The sequence below is a fragment of the Anabrus simplex genome, chromosome 5 (genome assembly GCF_040414725.1).
Source record: "Anabrus simplex isolate iqAnaSimp1 chromosome 5, ASM4041472v1, whole genome shotgun sequence".
NCBI classification, from domain to species: Eukaryota; Metazoa; Arthropoda; class Insecta; order Orthoptera; family Tettigoniidae; genus Anabrus; species Anabrus simplex.
In genome coordinates this window covers 30,636,957-30,654,145 of record NC_090269.1, presented here as the reverse complement: position 1 = coordinate 30,654,145, position 17,189 = coordinate 30,636,957, and the positions used below count along the sequence as shown (strand labels likewise).

Below are 17,189 nucleotides of genomic sequence, written 5' to 3'. Positions count from 1 at the left end.
ATTCTTGTACTTTTGCAACTTTCGTGTTACGTGAATGTAAATACAGTCAGAAATAATTCTCTGTAATCCTCATATTGATGATGTACATATTTTATATATTGTATGTGTTTATATGTTCAACCATTTACTAATTATCTTATATACACAAACTATATTTTGATGTGTAAGTGCCCGCCAGTATGTAATGTCCTGTACAATTCCTATGTATGAGCCTGCAGGCTCGTTGGAATTAATTGAAATAAATGAATGAATGAATGAATGAATGAATGAATGAAACACTATAAGTATGTCTGGCAGCAATAAGAAATGAAACCATGTCACAAAGAAAGGCTTCATTACATTACGGAATCCCGCGCTGGACTATAATAAATAAACTTTAAAATGTTCACTCTCAGTCACCTGGGCCTCCACCGATATTCACAGAAGCAGAAGAAGGCTCATATACAGCGTATGTGGAGTCTATGAGTGTTTTCGGTTTCCCGTTGACTGTAACTGATATGAGATTTATTATCCAGACCTACCTTGAGCGTACTGGACAGAAGGTGGAAATGTTCAAAGGAAACATCCCAGGGAAGGACTGGATGAAAGGTTTTTTGAAGAGAAACCCGCAGTTAAATCTTATATTTGCAGCTAATATTAAAAGAAGAAGAGCAGCATTGGACAGAGATACAATTTTGAATTATTTTGAGAATTTGAAACCGGTTGTTCCACCGGAAAATCTCTACAATTATGATGAAACAAACTTAACGGACGATCCGGGTAAGAAGAAAGTCATTGTGCATCGTGGGGCAAAGTATCCTGCGAATATTTGGAACTCTTCAAAGAGTTCTACTTCCATCATGATGTGTGGTAATGCTGCTGGAGAACCCATTCCACCGTATGCGGTCTATAGATCTCAACATATGTGGTCAACAAGGACAGAAAATGGTTCGAAAGGCTGTCATACCACATCAGGATGGTTTGATTCAGCTACATTTGATTATTGTTTTTTTTTTCTTTAGTGCTAACTAAACTAAAGAAACAGACTGGTAAAAAGTGCTTATTGGAGACAACTTAAACTTTCATATTTTTCTCACAGTTTTGCAACGATGCCGTGAAGAGAATATTTATTTTGTGTGCCTACCTCCCAAAAGCACGCATATGACACAACGTCTTGATGTGGCCTTCTTCCATCCTCTGAAGGTGGCATGGAGGAGATTATTAAGAAATTGGAAAGAGACAACAGAAGGTTTACGACAATCAGTCCTTCCAAAGGATACCCCAAGACTTTTGAAAGAGTTGATGGAACTTTGAAGTCTGGATTTCGTAAGTGTGGGATATATCCTTTTAATGCATCTGAGGTGTTGGAAAGAATCCCTTCTCCTGAAGGTTTTCGGGAAGCTGTGGATGCATCATTTCTTGAACACCTTCAGGTAAAAAGGGGAGAGTCTACTGATGGAAAGGTTGCTAAGGAACGGAAAAAGCGACTTGATGTTCCAGCTGGAAAGAGCATTGCTCATGAAGATATCATTGATAAGTTTGCGGCTGTAAATGGTAACATCCAGGAAAGTGCACCTTCTTCTTTAAAACAACTGTCTAAAAAGAAGACAAAAACAGTCGTTACAAGTAGTGATGAAGAGTCAACTGATAAAATGAAATGGCGTATGGCTTTTAGTACCGGGAGTATCCGAGAACATGTTCGGCTCGCCAAGTGCAGGTCTATTGATTTGACTACCGTAGGCGACCTGCGCGCCGTAATGAGGATGAAATGATCATGAAGACGACACATTCACCCAGCCGCTGTGCCAACGAAATTAACCAATTATGTTTAAAATTCCCGAGCCTGCCAGGAATCGAACCCGGGACCCTGTGACCAAAGGCAAGTACGCTAACCATTTAGCCATGGAGCCGGACGTCAACTGATAAAATGTCATTGCACTCCAGCTCCTCATACTTAGGCATGGCTGAGTTCCAGGCACAAATTCTGCGTGAAGCGCAAGAGGAACTCGAAGAAGGGGAAGCAGACCATCCGAATTTCATGGAATTTGAACGAGTTGTTGGTGTCCACGTGGTCTTTTCTTATGATGAGTTACAACAAGGAATTATAATTGACTGTAAGGATAAGGGAGCAACAATTAGTGCACATGGTTATGAGGGTATTTAGGGGTTGTAGTAAGAATGTAAAGGAGGGGGCGTCTATGGTAAAACCCCATCTAGAGTATGGTTCCAGTGTATGGGACCCTCACCAGGATTACTTGATTCAAGAACTGGAAAAAATCCAAAGATAAGCAGCTCGATTTGTTCTGGGCGATTTCCGACAGAAGAGTAGCGTTACAAAAATATTGCAAAGTTTGGGCTGGGAAGAATTGGGAGAAAGAAAACGAGCTGCTCGACTGAGTGGTATGTTCCGAGCTGTCAGGGGAGAGATGGCGTGGAATGACATTAGTAGACAAATAAGATTGAGTGGCGTCCTTAACAGTAGGAAAGATCACTATATGAAGATAATGTTGGAATTCGAGAGGACAAATTGGGGCAAATATTCATTTGTACGAAAAATTTAAAATAACAGATAGGGAATCTGCCACCTGGGTTGACGGCCCTAAATGCAGTACAGGATTGATTGATTGATTGATTGATTGATTGATTGATTGATTGATTGATTGATTGATTGATTGTCTCGTTATTGCAAATCTTGAAAATGGCCATCCCGAAAAGGCGAGATGTTCTATGAATGGGATGATACTGGTGGAAAAACCCACCAAAAATGGTTTCAAACAAGGAACTTTTCTGTTCCAGATCTTGACTGTCTTTGGTGTACAAGGATCTGTAAAGTGATAATACAGTGTTATGTTCCAATGACTCTTATTTTGATAAATTGAAGCTCATTAATTATTATTTTATATATATATGAAGTATCAATATCAAGAATCATTCTTATATTTTACTTTTAAATTTGGTAAATTCTATTGTTATGGGCTCTGTTTCTTATTTTCCATACCCTGATTGAAATACTGTGGTGCAATGTGATACGCTATGATGGGTAACTTGACATCACTCGCTGAAAGCCGTGGAAAAAACAATACTAGTTTTTAAAGTCGAGCAAGGTATCCCTCCCCTATGGGATACTTTGCTCCAAAATTTTACCCCACAAAATGAGTACTTCCGTTCTACGTATGAAGTTTAATCAGCCACACATTCATCACTATAACCTATATTGCCTACCTAACTTACAGAAAAATAACGCCTTGGAATGTTTCGTAAAGAAATGCTGAGGTGATGCACTAAAGTGCTGCGAAGTAACCCCAGTTGACGGTAGGTAATTAATTTAATGAGGCCAAATTAATATCTGAGTACCACTGCTCTGAAGTAACTAATGATATGAGAAAGTGAAGGTATGATTGTATTCATGTTTTCTACGTTTATTCTAACACTGGGGCTAATTCAGTCTCAGCCCTCGTAGTGAGTATTGGCAACCATTTTGAAGGCCAGTAAACCGTTGAGGGAGTGAAAGCTTCAATGCATTTTAAAATGTCAAGCTAGGGGCTAGCTTTGACTTGCCCGCAATAAAAAAGGACAATGTAGACGAAGCTGTAGCGGAAAGTATTATGGCGATATTACTGCAAACTCACTTATATAGTTCTAACCTCGTGTAACATGTTCTGGTGATCAAACACAGAATGAGGCTTTCGACCGTTTCGAATTTTAGTTTACAGTTCGCTTTTAGAAGTTGCGGAGTGGAAAGCATAAGTTCCGGATCGTTTTTGTTTAACAGTGATAAGTATGTAGTGTTTAAAGTAGTGAATAGCTTGCACCGCAGAATAATTGAAGAGCGCAATTCCATTATAAATGAGGTAACTTTTAAAGTATTTTATTATTAGCATACATTAAAATTAAGCATGCTTAACTACTGTACTGATACTGCCAATACAAATGTAAAACCAAACCCCATGGCACTACAGCCCTTGACGGACCTTGGCCTACCAAGCGACCGCTGCTCATCCCGAAGGCCTGCACATTACGAGGTGTCGTGTGGTCAGCACGACGAATACTCTCGGCCGTTATTCATGGCTTTCTAGACCGGAATACAAATGTAATGACAAGTTTAATATGGGTGTATATACCACAGCAGAAGCAACAAAAACTACATTAATAATAACATATACAGTGTAATAATAATAATAAAAACAATAATACCCACATTAGTCCCACCTGCCATTTGAGCCACGAGCCGCTACTGGTTCGAGTTTACTGGTGGTCAAATACTAAATGATTTTTAATTGTATAATCACGCCGTAGGTACTTCTATTTCATTATAATACCGGTGTAATTATTGTTCCGTTGGTGAAAGTTTTATTGTACCTATAGTAGGTACCGGTACCGTACTATTATTACCGCACTTAACTTGGTAGACTGCTAACCTTTACCTCTCTGTCGAATTTCGCTGAGAGATAATAAAATAACGTACATTGTAGCATTTTTCTTTAATTTTTTATGTACACCACGTCCCCGTTCTCCCCCTGCCGACCGCTTTATCACTCAAAACCCGGGTACGTTTTGTCATCTATAGAGCTAAATGTTTCTGCCCCACCCACCAAACACACACACTTCTAATTCCCAATCGTCGCTACTGAGCGACTTCACCATTTAGAGAAAATTCTGGCTAATTGTAATTTATGACTTGATAAATTTGGTGAGCCAAGTAGGCGTAGTCAACACTAGTATTGCGCTTCGTGTAATTGCGTGGGGGCTTGATGCAATATATTACCAGAATCTATCCATTTTATGGAGCATGTGTTTGTAATTATTTTCGTAAAGGCCGGTCTCCACTGATTAACATTTAACACCAACATGTTAAATTTAACATGTTACAATTGACATGTATACTGTGATTGTGCCTTCCAATTGACTTTACATGTTAACTCAGAATGTTGAGGTTAACACTTTTAACATGTTGGCGTGTTTTCCGCTCCAAGTGGAAAACATGTCAAGTCAATTCGTTGTTCGTGAGTTGTTGGCCAGCTTCGGCAGCTTCCTTGCCGTTTCCATGTTAACAGATAGTCAAACGACGTGCTTCTCGTGAAGTAGGATTATAGTTACAACATTCTGCAACACTCATTCTCTTTGTTATAAGCTACAAATACAGTAGCGATACCGGTACGCGCACGTGTGTCGTTCTCTCTGCACTATACTAATATTTATAGTCAGAAATGGAGTGGAGCAAGATTACTTTGGACTTAATTAATGATATAATATAAAGGCCTTGTTTATGGGATGTCTCATCAAAGAAATACAGATGTAAAGCGAAGAAGGCCGACAGTTTCCAGGAACTCTAAATTATCTATAATTGTTCCCGCGAGTGCAATGCAAAAAATCTAGCGTCCTTCCGCTCCCAGTACAGTCGAGTATTGAAAAAAATATCAGAAGTCGGGTGCGGGAGCGGACGAAGTTTATGCTTTTGAAGCAATGAGCAGGATGAGGGGAGGAAATGTGTCTAGTAAAACTACGTTTCTAAGTCATAACAAGAAGCAACAGTGGCAATAACAAAGAGCCAAATCCTGTTCATGTGAGTCCATTGTCCTTATTTGAAAATACTAGACACCACCTAAATGTATTACCGCAAATCGATATGATGAACTACTTAGGGCCTATATATAAGCAAAGAAAGTCAAGTTTAACATGTTTATTAAGTGTGGACACAATGTTAAATTAAAAAGTAGTCAACATTTAACATTGAACATGTTGATGGTGTCGCCAGTTAACATTTAACACTTTTAACATTTAACATGTCGTTGTTAAATGTTAATCTGTGGAGACCTGCCTTAAGGCTTTTCAGAGACCGACAGTCCCACCCACACACTTCCTGACCAGGTAATTTTAATTTCCCTGTGATGAGACTGATAAGTTGATGACATTTGGATCACTTTTCATTCGATTATTTCGAAGGCATTCACTATTCGACTGCGTCATTCTCTCGGATGGAGTTTCGAATGAATAAACGAAAAAATAATCGAATAAGCCATTATTTTGTATTCGATTATCCTATCAATATCCTTGCCCCGTTTGGGCAAATGCTGGGGCTGTACCTTAATTAAGGCCACGGCCTGCTTCCTTCCCACTCCTATCCCATTGTCGCCATAAGACTTATCTGTGTCGGTAGTAGCAGACTTCTGTAGTACCATGACATCGTACCAGTACCAAGTGTTGTTCAGTATTATCAGTGCAGCAAGAATAATCTGTAGGTAATCTAAGAATTATGCAAGCTCATTGATCTGCCATGTAAAATTTTGACCACTTTGACAAAAACATTGAACAGATATTCACACAACAAAAGTTTTGACACAACCTTCAGTTAACTTATCTTTTGTAAAATGTTATCAACAGAATAACTAGTAGCTTTGAAGTAGCTCTTACCGGACTTCGGTGCTGTAGTTCTCTTGTGCTCACTCGGAAGCTTTCCCAACTGGCTATCCATTTCACATCTTCTCAGAGTAGCCTGATGCGGATTATATATGCCTTCTTTTACTGAAGACAATTTTATTAACTCCTGATCGTTAGACTTGCAATCCATGGTAAATTTAAAATGAAAACAATCTTGATATTGCAATTTACAAATTGCGTAAAAATATTATTTTAGGAATGAGGTAACACTCATTTTTGTGCTAAGTACATTATAAGAATATAATGAAGAACTGTATGTTGCTATACAGCCCAATAATCACTATTAACGTGATGTGTCATCTACTCACTGGCCATAAAAATACGGAAGCAAACTTGCAACCTATTTTTGATGGCAAAGAAGTCGGTACGGTCACTCTCTCAACAATTACCAGTGTGAAATTAGCTAATACTCAATCAAGGGTAGCCCTGTAGCTCAAACCGGTATCCAAGGCTCCAAGGTCTATACATACATACCTTTGCCTATACTATAATACAAGGCCTTGAAATGACTTTGTTCTAGCGCCTGACACTCAGGAGCCATCATCGGCTAAGTTGGTACATGGTCGTCGTGGCACGATATTTAGCCACATCCTCCCTCTGCTTGAACGTTTCAAAGCTAAGGATTAATACTTTCCTCGAGTTGAGTGTAGTTTAAACAGAATTATAGGCTCAGTGGTATAATTGATCGCTCACAATGCTATTGCGTGCCCAGTTTATAACCGGTTCTAATGCTACTTGTTATTTCTAACATATTAAGAGAAAATAATTGGCTAATATTATTATGGAAGGCATATACCTAGTTACAAATATTCATGTCATATCGTTGTTATGGAGACCCATATAATAATATAAGGGGAGCGAGCTGATAAAACATTATTTATTTAATTTTAACTTTTCTTTGCTGGGATGAGACGTCTCCCTCTTACAACTGTATCTGGACTGGCCATTGGTATATACTGGAAAATTATTTATCATAGAAGTAGACTTACCAAATTCGTTCTACATCTCCAGAAGCGCCGGGAATAGGATTGTTGAAACTCATTTTATTGTTCCCGTCGAACGATCTTTACCACAGTTTCAGCACTTATAGTTTAGTTCCTAATATCACTTGACATATTTTGCACAGATTCTGTAAATAACTCATTGTTCACACTCAAAATGTTAAATATTAAAAGAAATTTCAATTTATAGTATCTGAAACATGAGAAACATATCATTGTGGGATAAAACTGGAGAAGATACAACTACATGCATTTATGATCTGGCTGGGGTATGCAGTTTAGCAGTGTAAAATATTTGCTCGTCTATAGTAGGTCTTGACAAGGATAAGGCTGTTCTTTGATAAGGTCTTTTTTAGTGGAGAATAGTCTTCTTTGTGGTTCAAAATTTATTCTTTTAGAATAAGGTGGCATGTGTGTAGATGATGTGTTTTGTGTTGTCTTTGACTTTCGGGCCCGTATTGTAGGTATTATAGGTTGAAGGTTTTTCTCAGCAATTTCAGAATCTTCAATATCCTCAACTTGCAATAATTTGTTTGAACATTTCTCTAAGTTTTCTGTTTCTTTGTTGTGCATCGTTATCGGAATTTTTCTTCAGGGGATTGCGAATCTCATTTATGAGTCTTTCTTCTTCCTCTTTAGATGGGCGTTGCTGAATAACAAGGCCATTTTCTGTGCTGGAATTGTCTGTATTTATTCTTCAGCACACTGCATTGCAATCAGATGAATATACTTACACATATTGAATTTGATGGCTGACTCGTGACAGCTACATATATAGGCATGAATACAGATTTTACATTCACTGCATGTTAAATTACACTTACAGTCTCATCTGTTTTCCTAATTTCATATATTTCATGTCTATTGGCAGATGGTACTCTCCTCAAGTCACCATCGCTGATAACATTTTCTCATAAAAGAGACAGTGCTTTAGTATGTTCGCGTCTTACCTTAGACAGTTTACTTGTTACTTTACTTCTGTGTAAGCAAATGAGTCGCTCAAAAAATTTATCTCTTATGAACCGCATTAGGATATCGATGGTTATGTCCAGTCCTTTCGGGTTCTTCCCACCCATATAAATATGCTTGATAACTCCATTCATTCGCTCCAAAAGCATGCTGGTATTGAGACCTGCATGGAGGCGATGGTAATACGCCCAACTAGAAGCATAGTGTTTGTAATGCAGCTCGAAATATAGGACAAATTCCAGAGTGTCCGGATCACTTTTTAAATCACTTAATGCCTGATTTAACATCCTCGAAAATGCATCCGAATCTTTCTCTTCTAGCAGAATAATATCTTGTAAGTTTTAGCCTCCTTTTCCCTTCCTTTAATTTTACTAAGATTTTTTCTCCACACGCGGTCAACATGCCAGGAACAAAAAAGTCTAAACTTGGGAGGAAGCATTACTTTCATCCGGGCATTATAGATGATTCCGCCATGTCCGACATGAAAACTTTAGGCTCGAGTTTTTGAGACAGCCTCTCTCAAAACCGACGTGAATATTTCCATGACTGTCGTGTCAGACCTGATACTCAGCATGAAAGCACACGGGAACCCTTGGCATTTTTCGTCGATAACTATCAGTGTAGTCAGTTCAAATCCATATGAATTCATCTCGTGTGTGCTGTAAGGCAAATGCAGCTAGAACCATATTTTTCAAGCATTTCCCTTTGTGATTCGTTTATAAGAATCAACACGAAATCCTCTGTTTAACTGAGGATTTGAAGAAGGAATGCTTTGTGCCTTGTAGAAACGCACTACATCTACTAGTGTATCCACCTCACGGATTCAGGCTTCGACACTCGTGCAATTATTTCGATGCCGTACTGCCTCAGATTTTAAATTATACTGTTGTTCGATGTTAAACAGATCTTTCATGGTGAGAAGATGTGTGCGATCTATACATGAAAAGCCTATAGAAAGTCGAAGATCATCAAGAATGTTATCAAAGGGAATTTTCATGGCTATTTTGCTTGCTATATCTTTCCTCTCTAATTTTGTCAGCCTCAGACGACCCAGTTCTGGTTGGTGACCGACATGTGTTTTGCAGAAATTAGCAACTGTTTTTCCTGATGAGCTGAATGTAACATCTATTTTCGAGGGACAATAGCCATTTGTTTTATTTGTACATAAAATTTTATCAAGGCGTATGTTCTGTCCCTTAGTGTTAAAATAACCATCGCAATGACAAACGAAAGAAATTTTTGTAGAACCATAAATTTTACTTACATATTTAGAGTGGCATGTGACGTACTCACAGACATCGTCTTTCCCAGTGTTCGCCTTCCAGCTGTAAAACTCCTCACTACTGGAGAATTCCAGAGTCTCGTGTGAAATAGAAATGTCATGATTGTTGGTATAATGTTTCACCGCATCAATTCTTGAGTCCAGTAACTCTGAACAAATTGGACATCTCACTTTCACTAATACACCGTCTGTGCGTGGATTTATGTGCTTCGCACTTAGATGGCACTTTCAATTGTACTTATTATGAGTGCTGAAACTGCATAAGTCACATGTAAATATCACTGCATCGCCTGAATGTTTCGTCTTAAAATGACGATTCAAGTTTTTTCTATAATTAAAGGATGTAGAACATACTATGCACACAAAGTTTTCATGTCTAAAACTAGCATGTGCCCGCGGCTTTGCCCGCGTTTAGTAATTCAACTGTTAGATGTTTCTAAAATCTTTATTTAAAAGCAAATTAAAGCATTACATTTATTAACTCACATCTTTTTGACGTAAATTACATGAAATACATTATTTTATTTTTATTATATTGTTACTTTCAATGCTTAAGACACCGGGTTGATGGATGGTACAAATAATATTAAAGCCATGTAAAAGACCATGTTATATAATACAAAATATGTTTCCTTAGAGCTTCGGAATAAACTATATTACTGTCCTTCCATTTGGAGGTAAGATGTATACTGTATTGCGTTTGCCTTTCGAACTCTTGAACAATCCACGTACAGTTGACAATGGCAAAAGCACCGTGTGTCGTAGATTTGTCTGAGCTTCGCATACATATACACAAACACTTCCGAATATTACGGGCTGATGGCTCCTAGAGTCACGGGCCGAAAATGACTTCCTACTCAATGGACTTACAGTCCGATGAATACTACTTCGCCCGCGGTATGTTCAGTCATGTTGGTGGCTTCAGTAATATTCGTCATCAGTTTCAGATCCGTTTTCATTGCAGAGGAAAGGATTCATATTCCTGAGAAGGATAATCGGTGCCACAATCGTCCACCCGAAGATGTTCGAGGGTACTCCAGGTGACTCCAAATTGTTCAAAATCTCTGTCGTGGAGTTGACAGCCTCATCTGTATGACATGTCGTGTCGATAGACTTATCAATTTATAGGAAACCGGATAATTCTTGTGAGTGTTGCTTGTTGATGACGTTGACAGCTTCACGTCTTCGTGCAAGAATTGCTCTCAGACACAACCATGTGTCTTAGATGAAAACCTGTGCCCACCTATGACAAACATTTTAGATCTTTGCTTGTCGTGGATTTGGCTGGGCATCGCACACATGAACTCAGACAGACAGACAGACAGACAGACAGACAGACATCATGGATTGAAGGAAAATGGCTTCCTATTCCACGGACTTACAATGGCATCCTGACTGATATATGTGTTATTCCTTGTTCATTATTATCGTCTATCTTAAGTCATATATGTTTCCTCTAAATGTATAAGTGTCCAAACCTTGTCCCCTTTCTCTACGGGGTTTGGGTATGAAGTGAGATGAATCTTCATAGCGAAGTTTTACGACCGGACAACTTTCATGACGTCAACCTAATCAGATGAGTTAATGAGATGAAATGAATGGCATTATATATGATAGTAAGAATGAAGAGGATGAAACCCGACGCCGGTACATAGCCCACTCCTCTCGAATAGCTCAAGACTTTACGTCCCGAACCGACGGACGAATCACCACCAACAGCGTCATATGCCCTCACACCATATAAGACCAAAATCGTTTTCCTACGCCCTGGACGTAAAATGGCTCCTTGAATATTGTGTTCTCCAGTTATATTACGTACGTTGCCTAGCGACAGCGACTCTATGTATTTAATCTTGGTGACAGCACGTTCGATTGTCATATTCTAATGCACGTTTCCGATGATTTTTCGTTCATAACTCACCAACGAAAGCGAAAATGAAAATTCCGTCTTCGGGGTGCATTCGGACCCATTTTCATCTACTAATGTTCAAAATTTCAATTATATGCGTGCTGTAGATCTTACTGGGCATTGTGCACAGACAGACACACAGACAAACACTTCCTTTTATAATCAGATAATACACTACCCGGTTGCTTAATAATTTCACTGCAAAATTCTCAAAGAAAGAACTTCAATCCACGTTTTTACAAACTTCATCTGATTACCGCACGCTGCAGAATAATTTCACTCCAAAATTCTCAAAGAAAAAACTTCAATCCACGTTTTACAAACTTTATCTGACTACCGCACGCTACAGATTGGGGGCGAGCATCTTTCCGCGCGGGATCTTCGGAAATGCATACACTACAAGAAAAGAAAGAAAGAAAGAAAGACTTGTGTATAATTATAGGATGTACCGGTATAATATACTACACATACGAAGTTATTCATCACTATTTTAGAATTAAATTTCATACACTACCTTAATTAATTACTTGTGACGACACGATAGAATTAAATAATACACTAGCAAAATTATCTCACTCAAACCTTCGCAAAGAATGAAAGGTGAGCGGGACTTGTGACGACACGATGCGTTCGGCACTACGAGGCGAGTGACGCCGAATGTAACCGATGATGGCTCCTGAGTGTCAGGCGCTAGACAAAAGTCTGCATTCATAGAAACGGGCGGCATCTTTGTTCACCATTCAGCCACTAGGATCGCGTTCTTGCCCCCTTGTATTCGCATGCTCGTATATGTCAAGAAGTAAATTATATCCTAAATAAAAAGAGCTGAATGCTTTTGACAGTATTTACAGTACCTTATTAATAGAGCGGTGCTTCATTGGCTTAGATAGATCACTAAATATTAACTTTCCTATTGAGGGGCTTTTATCACGTTTCAAAATTATCTCTCTTTTCTACTTGAATGGCTAGAAGCAATGTTGTCTAATAAAGGTCTCAGAAATTTTCGGATTAGGAAAAGAGATAGTTTGTTTTCTTTATATTATCTACAGTTAATTTCACTGATGAACATGTCTTTCAGAAAAACGTACACATTTTTAGTAACAGTCTTCGGGCCAAGTTCTGCACAGCAGAGGTGACAAACTCCATCGTACACGGCACAAGTGCCACAAACGACGATTTCGAGTATCTGAGGGCTCCTCGAACTTTAAAACAAATAAGACACAATGTTGGACTTCGAGTAGCTGGAGAAGAGATATGTTCTAAACAGCCAGTCTACTCTTCTGCCACACGCACTAAGCACCCAGCTACCATAGCATCAAAAATACCAGGCATTGTAGCTGTTGTTCCTGAAGCAAATTAATTATATTTGTATACTAACCAACACTTTACAATAAAGTATTTTTCAAACAGATCTGATGTAATTTACCTTACAAGGGTATTTTTTGCTATTTATTTTACGTCACACCGACACAGATAGGTTCTATCTCGACGATGGGATAGGAAAGGCCTAGGAATGGCAAAGAAGCGGCCGTGGACAGCTCCAGCATTTGCCTGGTGTGAAAATGAAATGAAAAAACAAACGGAAAAACATCTTCAGGGTTGCCGACAGTGGGGTTCAAACTCACTATCTCAAGGGTGCAAGCTCACAACTGCGCACTCCTAACCGCACGGCAATTCGCCCGGTGCAAGGGTTTTGTAATGATAGACATTATAAGCCTAGAAAGCTGCGAAATTTTCACATCCTCGCGACTTGTATGCCTTCTGTCTTTTTCATCCACCTGGGTATCTCTTGATTGTAGTAAACTTGTTCGTACGATGTGGGTCTTCTCTTTATTCCTCAGCTTTGCGTCGTAGGTGGCTGAAGAAGAGCTCGATGTCATCGATTGTTAGTTTTCTCGGCAAGGCATAATCCAAATGTATAGGTACTTATGAGGTATTTTACGCAGGCCACAATGGATTGGGTAGTCAAAACCAATGCCTCATACATTTCCCTCGTGATCTTTTCACTTTCTCAGGATGCATTTGAATTTTTAAAATACATGACAGCATTAATTAACCTTTCCGCCTCCGTAGCTTAACGAGTAGTATTGTTAGCTGCTGTCCTCGGGGGGCCCGAGTTAGATTCCCAGCACTGCCAGAAATTTAAGACTGGCAGGAGAGCTGGTATGTGGTTGAAGTGATACATGCAGCCCACCTCCATTGGGAGTGTGCCTGAAATCAGTTGCACCACCTCGGTATGAGGATACGAGTTTACATATTAATTAACCAACTTACGCGTTCATCTTCAGCGCTGAAAAATGCCAGTTTGTTCTCATTCTTGGAGTATGTCTCATGTGAGGTTTGGCAAACGTCATGCGCATGGTGCTGTATAAAATATATAGTTTCTTTTAAACTGTTTCTGTCTTTAATGCTGTCAAACCAGCGATTACTGGCTTCATAACCGAATATTGCTGAAGTTTAAAAAGGCCTCTCAAATGATCGCCTGTCACGGTAGCATTGTTTACAAAAATTGTCCCGTGTTAAAAGTTGGGATCGCACGATTTTTATGACGTGACTGGGATAAAAACTTAAGAACAGGGGCCTAGTTTCATCAGCTGGATGTCGTATCTCATGCCTACGTAATGCTCCCTCCGCATGTTTCAACCATCGAACATTCACTGGGAACTTGTAAAATGAAATTCCACTACCTTTAATTTCTCGTGAATGACAATAAGGAGCACATCAATAAACCATGACTGGAAATGCGAATGCTTAATATCAGAAGAATACACACAACCAACTCAAAGGCACGAACCTGGTAGACAGGGGGCAAGAAAGCGATCCTAGCGGCCCAGCATTGAACTTGATCGTGACCACTTCGATAGCGTCTTATTCAGGGCCTTGTGTTATAGCGTAGGCAACGATACACAAACTGTCCAATTCCATTCCTCCCTTTGTGTCAAACCAGCCTGAAAAATTAATTGAAAACCAAATTGAACATGGCTCGTTTTCAATGTATAATAATGTATTCACATTGTCTCACTGATGATGCTTGTTTAAGGTCATCAGCCCATACACTTTGTCTCATAATACTGGATTTTTTTGCGTCCTACTAACTACTTTTTGGAGACGCCGTGGTGACAGAATTTTGTCCTGCAGCAGTTCATGCACGTTCCAGTAAATATACCGACACAAGGCTGATTTATATGCGTACCTTCAAATACCACTGGACTAAGTCAGGATCAAACCTGCCAAGTTGGAGTCAGAGGCCAGCACCTCAACTGTCTAAGCCACTCAGCCCGGCTCACTTTGGCTATGAGGCTCTCTTGCACCTACAGTTCTTTCATGCACTGCCAAATTCTTTCACTCACTACATTGTCGTAGGCTTTTTTGATGCCCAAAAATACTAAAAACAAAGGCTTCTCCTTCCCCCAGTACCTGTCAATTTCCATCATAACTGCAAAACCATACGCTCTTCCTCTAGGAATGGTTCGACAAAGTGTCTGATCCTGTTCTCCATGATTATCTCCAATATTTTCAGATAATGAGACAGCAGATGAATATCACAACAGTTGGTGCATTTCGATTTGCTTCCTTTATTGCACATTTCCGCCCTTCTTCCAGCTCTCTGGTGTGGAGTTTTCCCGTCATGTCATGTTGAGCAGTCTGTTCAGCCACTTAGTTCTGGGATTTTCGGCTGCTCACAGCATATCTGCACCTAGTTTGTACACACCGATTGCCTTTCTTCTACTCATGCTCTTGAGCATCTTCTCTTAATCTCCAACCATGCAACTGTTGTTCACTGTCTCTACTGGGCTCTTTTCTGTCCATTGTTACGGTTTCTGTACCCCTCTGTTCAGCACCTTGTTGAAGTAGGTCCCGAGTTCTACCTGATTTCTTCCTCATATCATGTGTAAGTTGTGTCATTCCATTCTAACAAAATACAGTTATAGTTAGAAAATTTAAATGTGGAAACTATTTGTGCACCAATCAGTACTGTAATGGTCATAGCGTCCGCCATGTCAACTGGCAGTGGGCCCGGCCCGGCACCGTATAGACCCACCCCTTACGGTTCAACTGCGCCAATCACTAGCAGCTTAAGTGCTAGGCCAGCCCCACTCGCTTCTGCTCACGGTCCTGTAGCAGAGGAGTATGGAAATGACTCCACAATTAATCTGGAGTGTTCCATCTCGCGATGTCCCTGGATCCGTCCAGCATCTGGACGATTCTAGAAGAGCCAGCGCAGGTATATAAGAGAGGAACGACCTACCTGGAGTCAGTGAGAGTTAGACCGAGTTAGAAGTTGGTGTGGTTCAGTCGTGAGCGACTGCCAGTGTAGTGAAGTATGTTAACTGCCGTGATTATTGGACTAGTGTGCTACAGTGCGGACTGTCGGCGAAGGAGAGAACGTGTAGCCGTGCGACTTTGTGTGAGAGTGTAAAACTGTGTAGTGTGAGAACAAGTGAGAAACGAAGGGAGAGAGAGCGCACGAACTGTGTAACTTAAGGGTGGACAAGGTAAATTACAACACGAAATGCGCTGTCTCGAAAGAAAATTAAAGAGTGACATTATGCAGGACGTACAGGAACTGGTTGAAAAACAGATCAAAGAAATACCGCAGATTGTGGAGTCAGGGGTTCGAGACCTGAAAGAAGAAGTGCCCTGCGTACGGGAGTGACAGCCATGGAGACTCGTGCTAGGGCCACCTGCAGCGACAGCGGCTCCAGTGCCGGGAAAGTAAAACCCCCGCGCTTCGACGGGACATCATCTTGGCGGACCTTCCGGGCCCAATTCGAGACCGTGTGTGGGCACAATGGTTGGACATCAGAGGAAAGGGCCGTGTACCTAATCGTCGGACTGCAAGGACCAGCAGCGGAAGTACTACACAGCCTTCAGCCGGGTGCCACTTACGACGAGATTGTTAGAGCGCTCGACAGCCGATACGGTGACCACCAACAGGCAGCCGCCTACCGAGTCCACCTAAGGAAGAGGACCCAGCGCGCTAATGAGATGCGGCAAGAATTCGCGCAAGATGTGGAGCAGCTAGCCCACAAGGTTCTGGATCACATTCAGCGGGAGGCAGCCTATACATTCATTGATGGGCTCCGCGACGCTGAGATCCGTCAAGAGCTGATGCTCAGCGGGGAGCATGACCTCAGAGAGGCCCTGACGTTAGCACTGAGGGTGGAGGCAGCGAAGGGAACAGCGGCACCGTCACCAAGAATACGAGCCGTGAGAAGCGAGGACGCGCCGGAGACCCGCGCTGTTACGGGAGACGACACACGCCGCCGCTGAGACGTCGACGCACCAACGAGATCACCTGTTGGAAATGCGGCGAGCGTGGCCACCTGCGGAGGAACTGCCGTATGGAGGCGGCCCCTGATCAGGGAAACGAGTAAGAGCCGACAAGGAGAGGGGTTCATCGGCACCGTCACTATTGTCCCCTCGTTTCACGCTAAATGTGGTCACCGAACGGAGCGATGACAGGTTGATCGCCGACGGGTGGCTCGATGACAGGCCGTGCCGAGTCACGATAGACACGGGGGCGGCATTTACCATCGCCAGGCCGAACATCGCTGAGGGACAGCCAGAGAGGAAACCCCACCGCCCTTATCTGCTGCGAACGGCCTCA

The 17,189-nt window shown here is 40.9% G+C and overlaps 1 protein-coding gene across 1 annotated transcript in view; it reads right to left on the bottom strand.

The window, feature by feature from the left end:
- LOC136874290 (sperm microtubule inner protein 8) overlaps positions 1–6,534 on the bottom strand; it is a 43,869-nt gene extending 37,335 nt beyond the window's left edge. Inside the window, exon 1 of the mRNA XM_067147929.2 lies at positions 6,391–6,534. Within this exon, the coding sequence (XP_067004030.2) occupies positions 6,391–6,451 (61 nt within the window). The 5' untranslated portion in view covers positions 6,452–6,534. The remainder of the gene's footprint in view (positions 1–6,390) is intronic.
- Between the last annotated feature and the right edge of the window lie 10,655 nt (positions 6,535–17,189).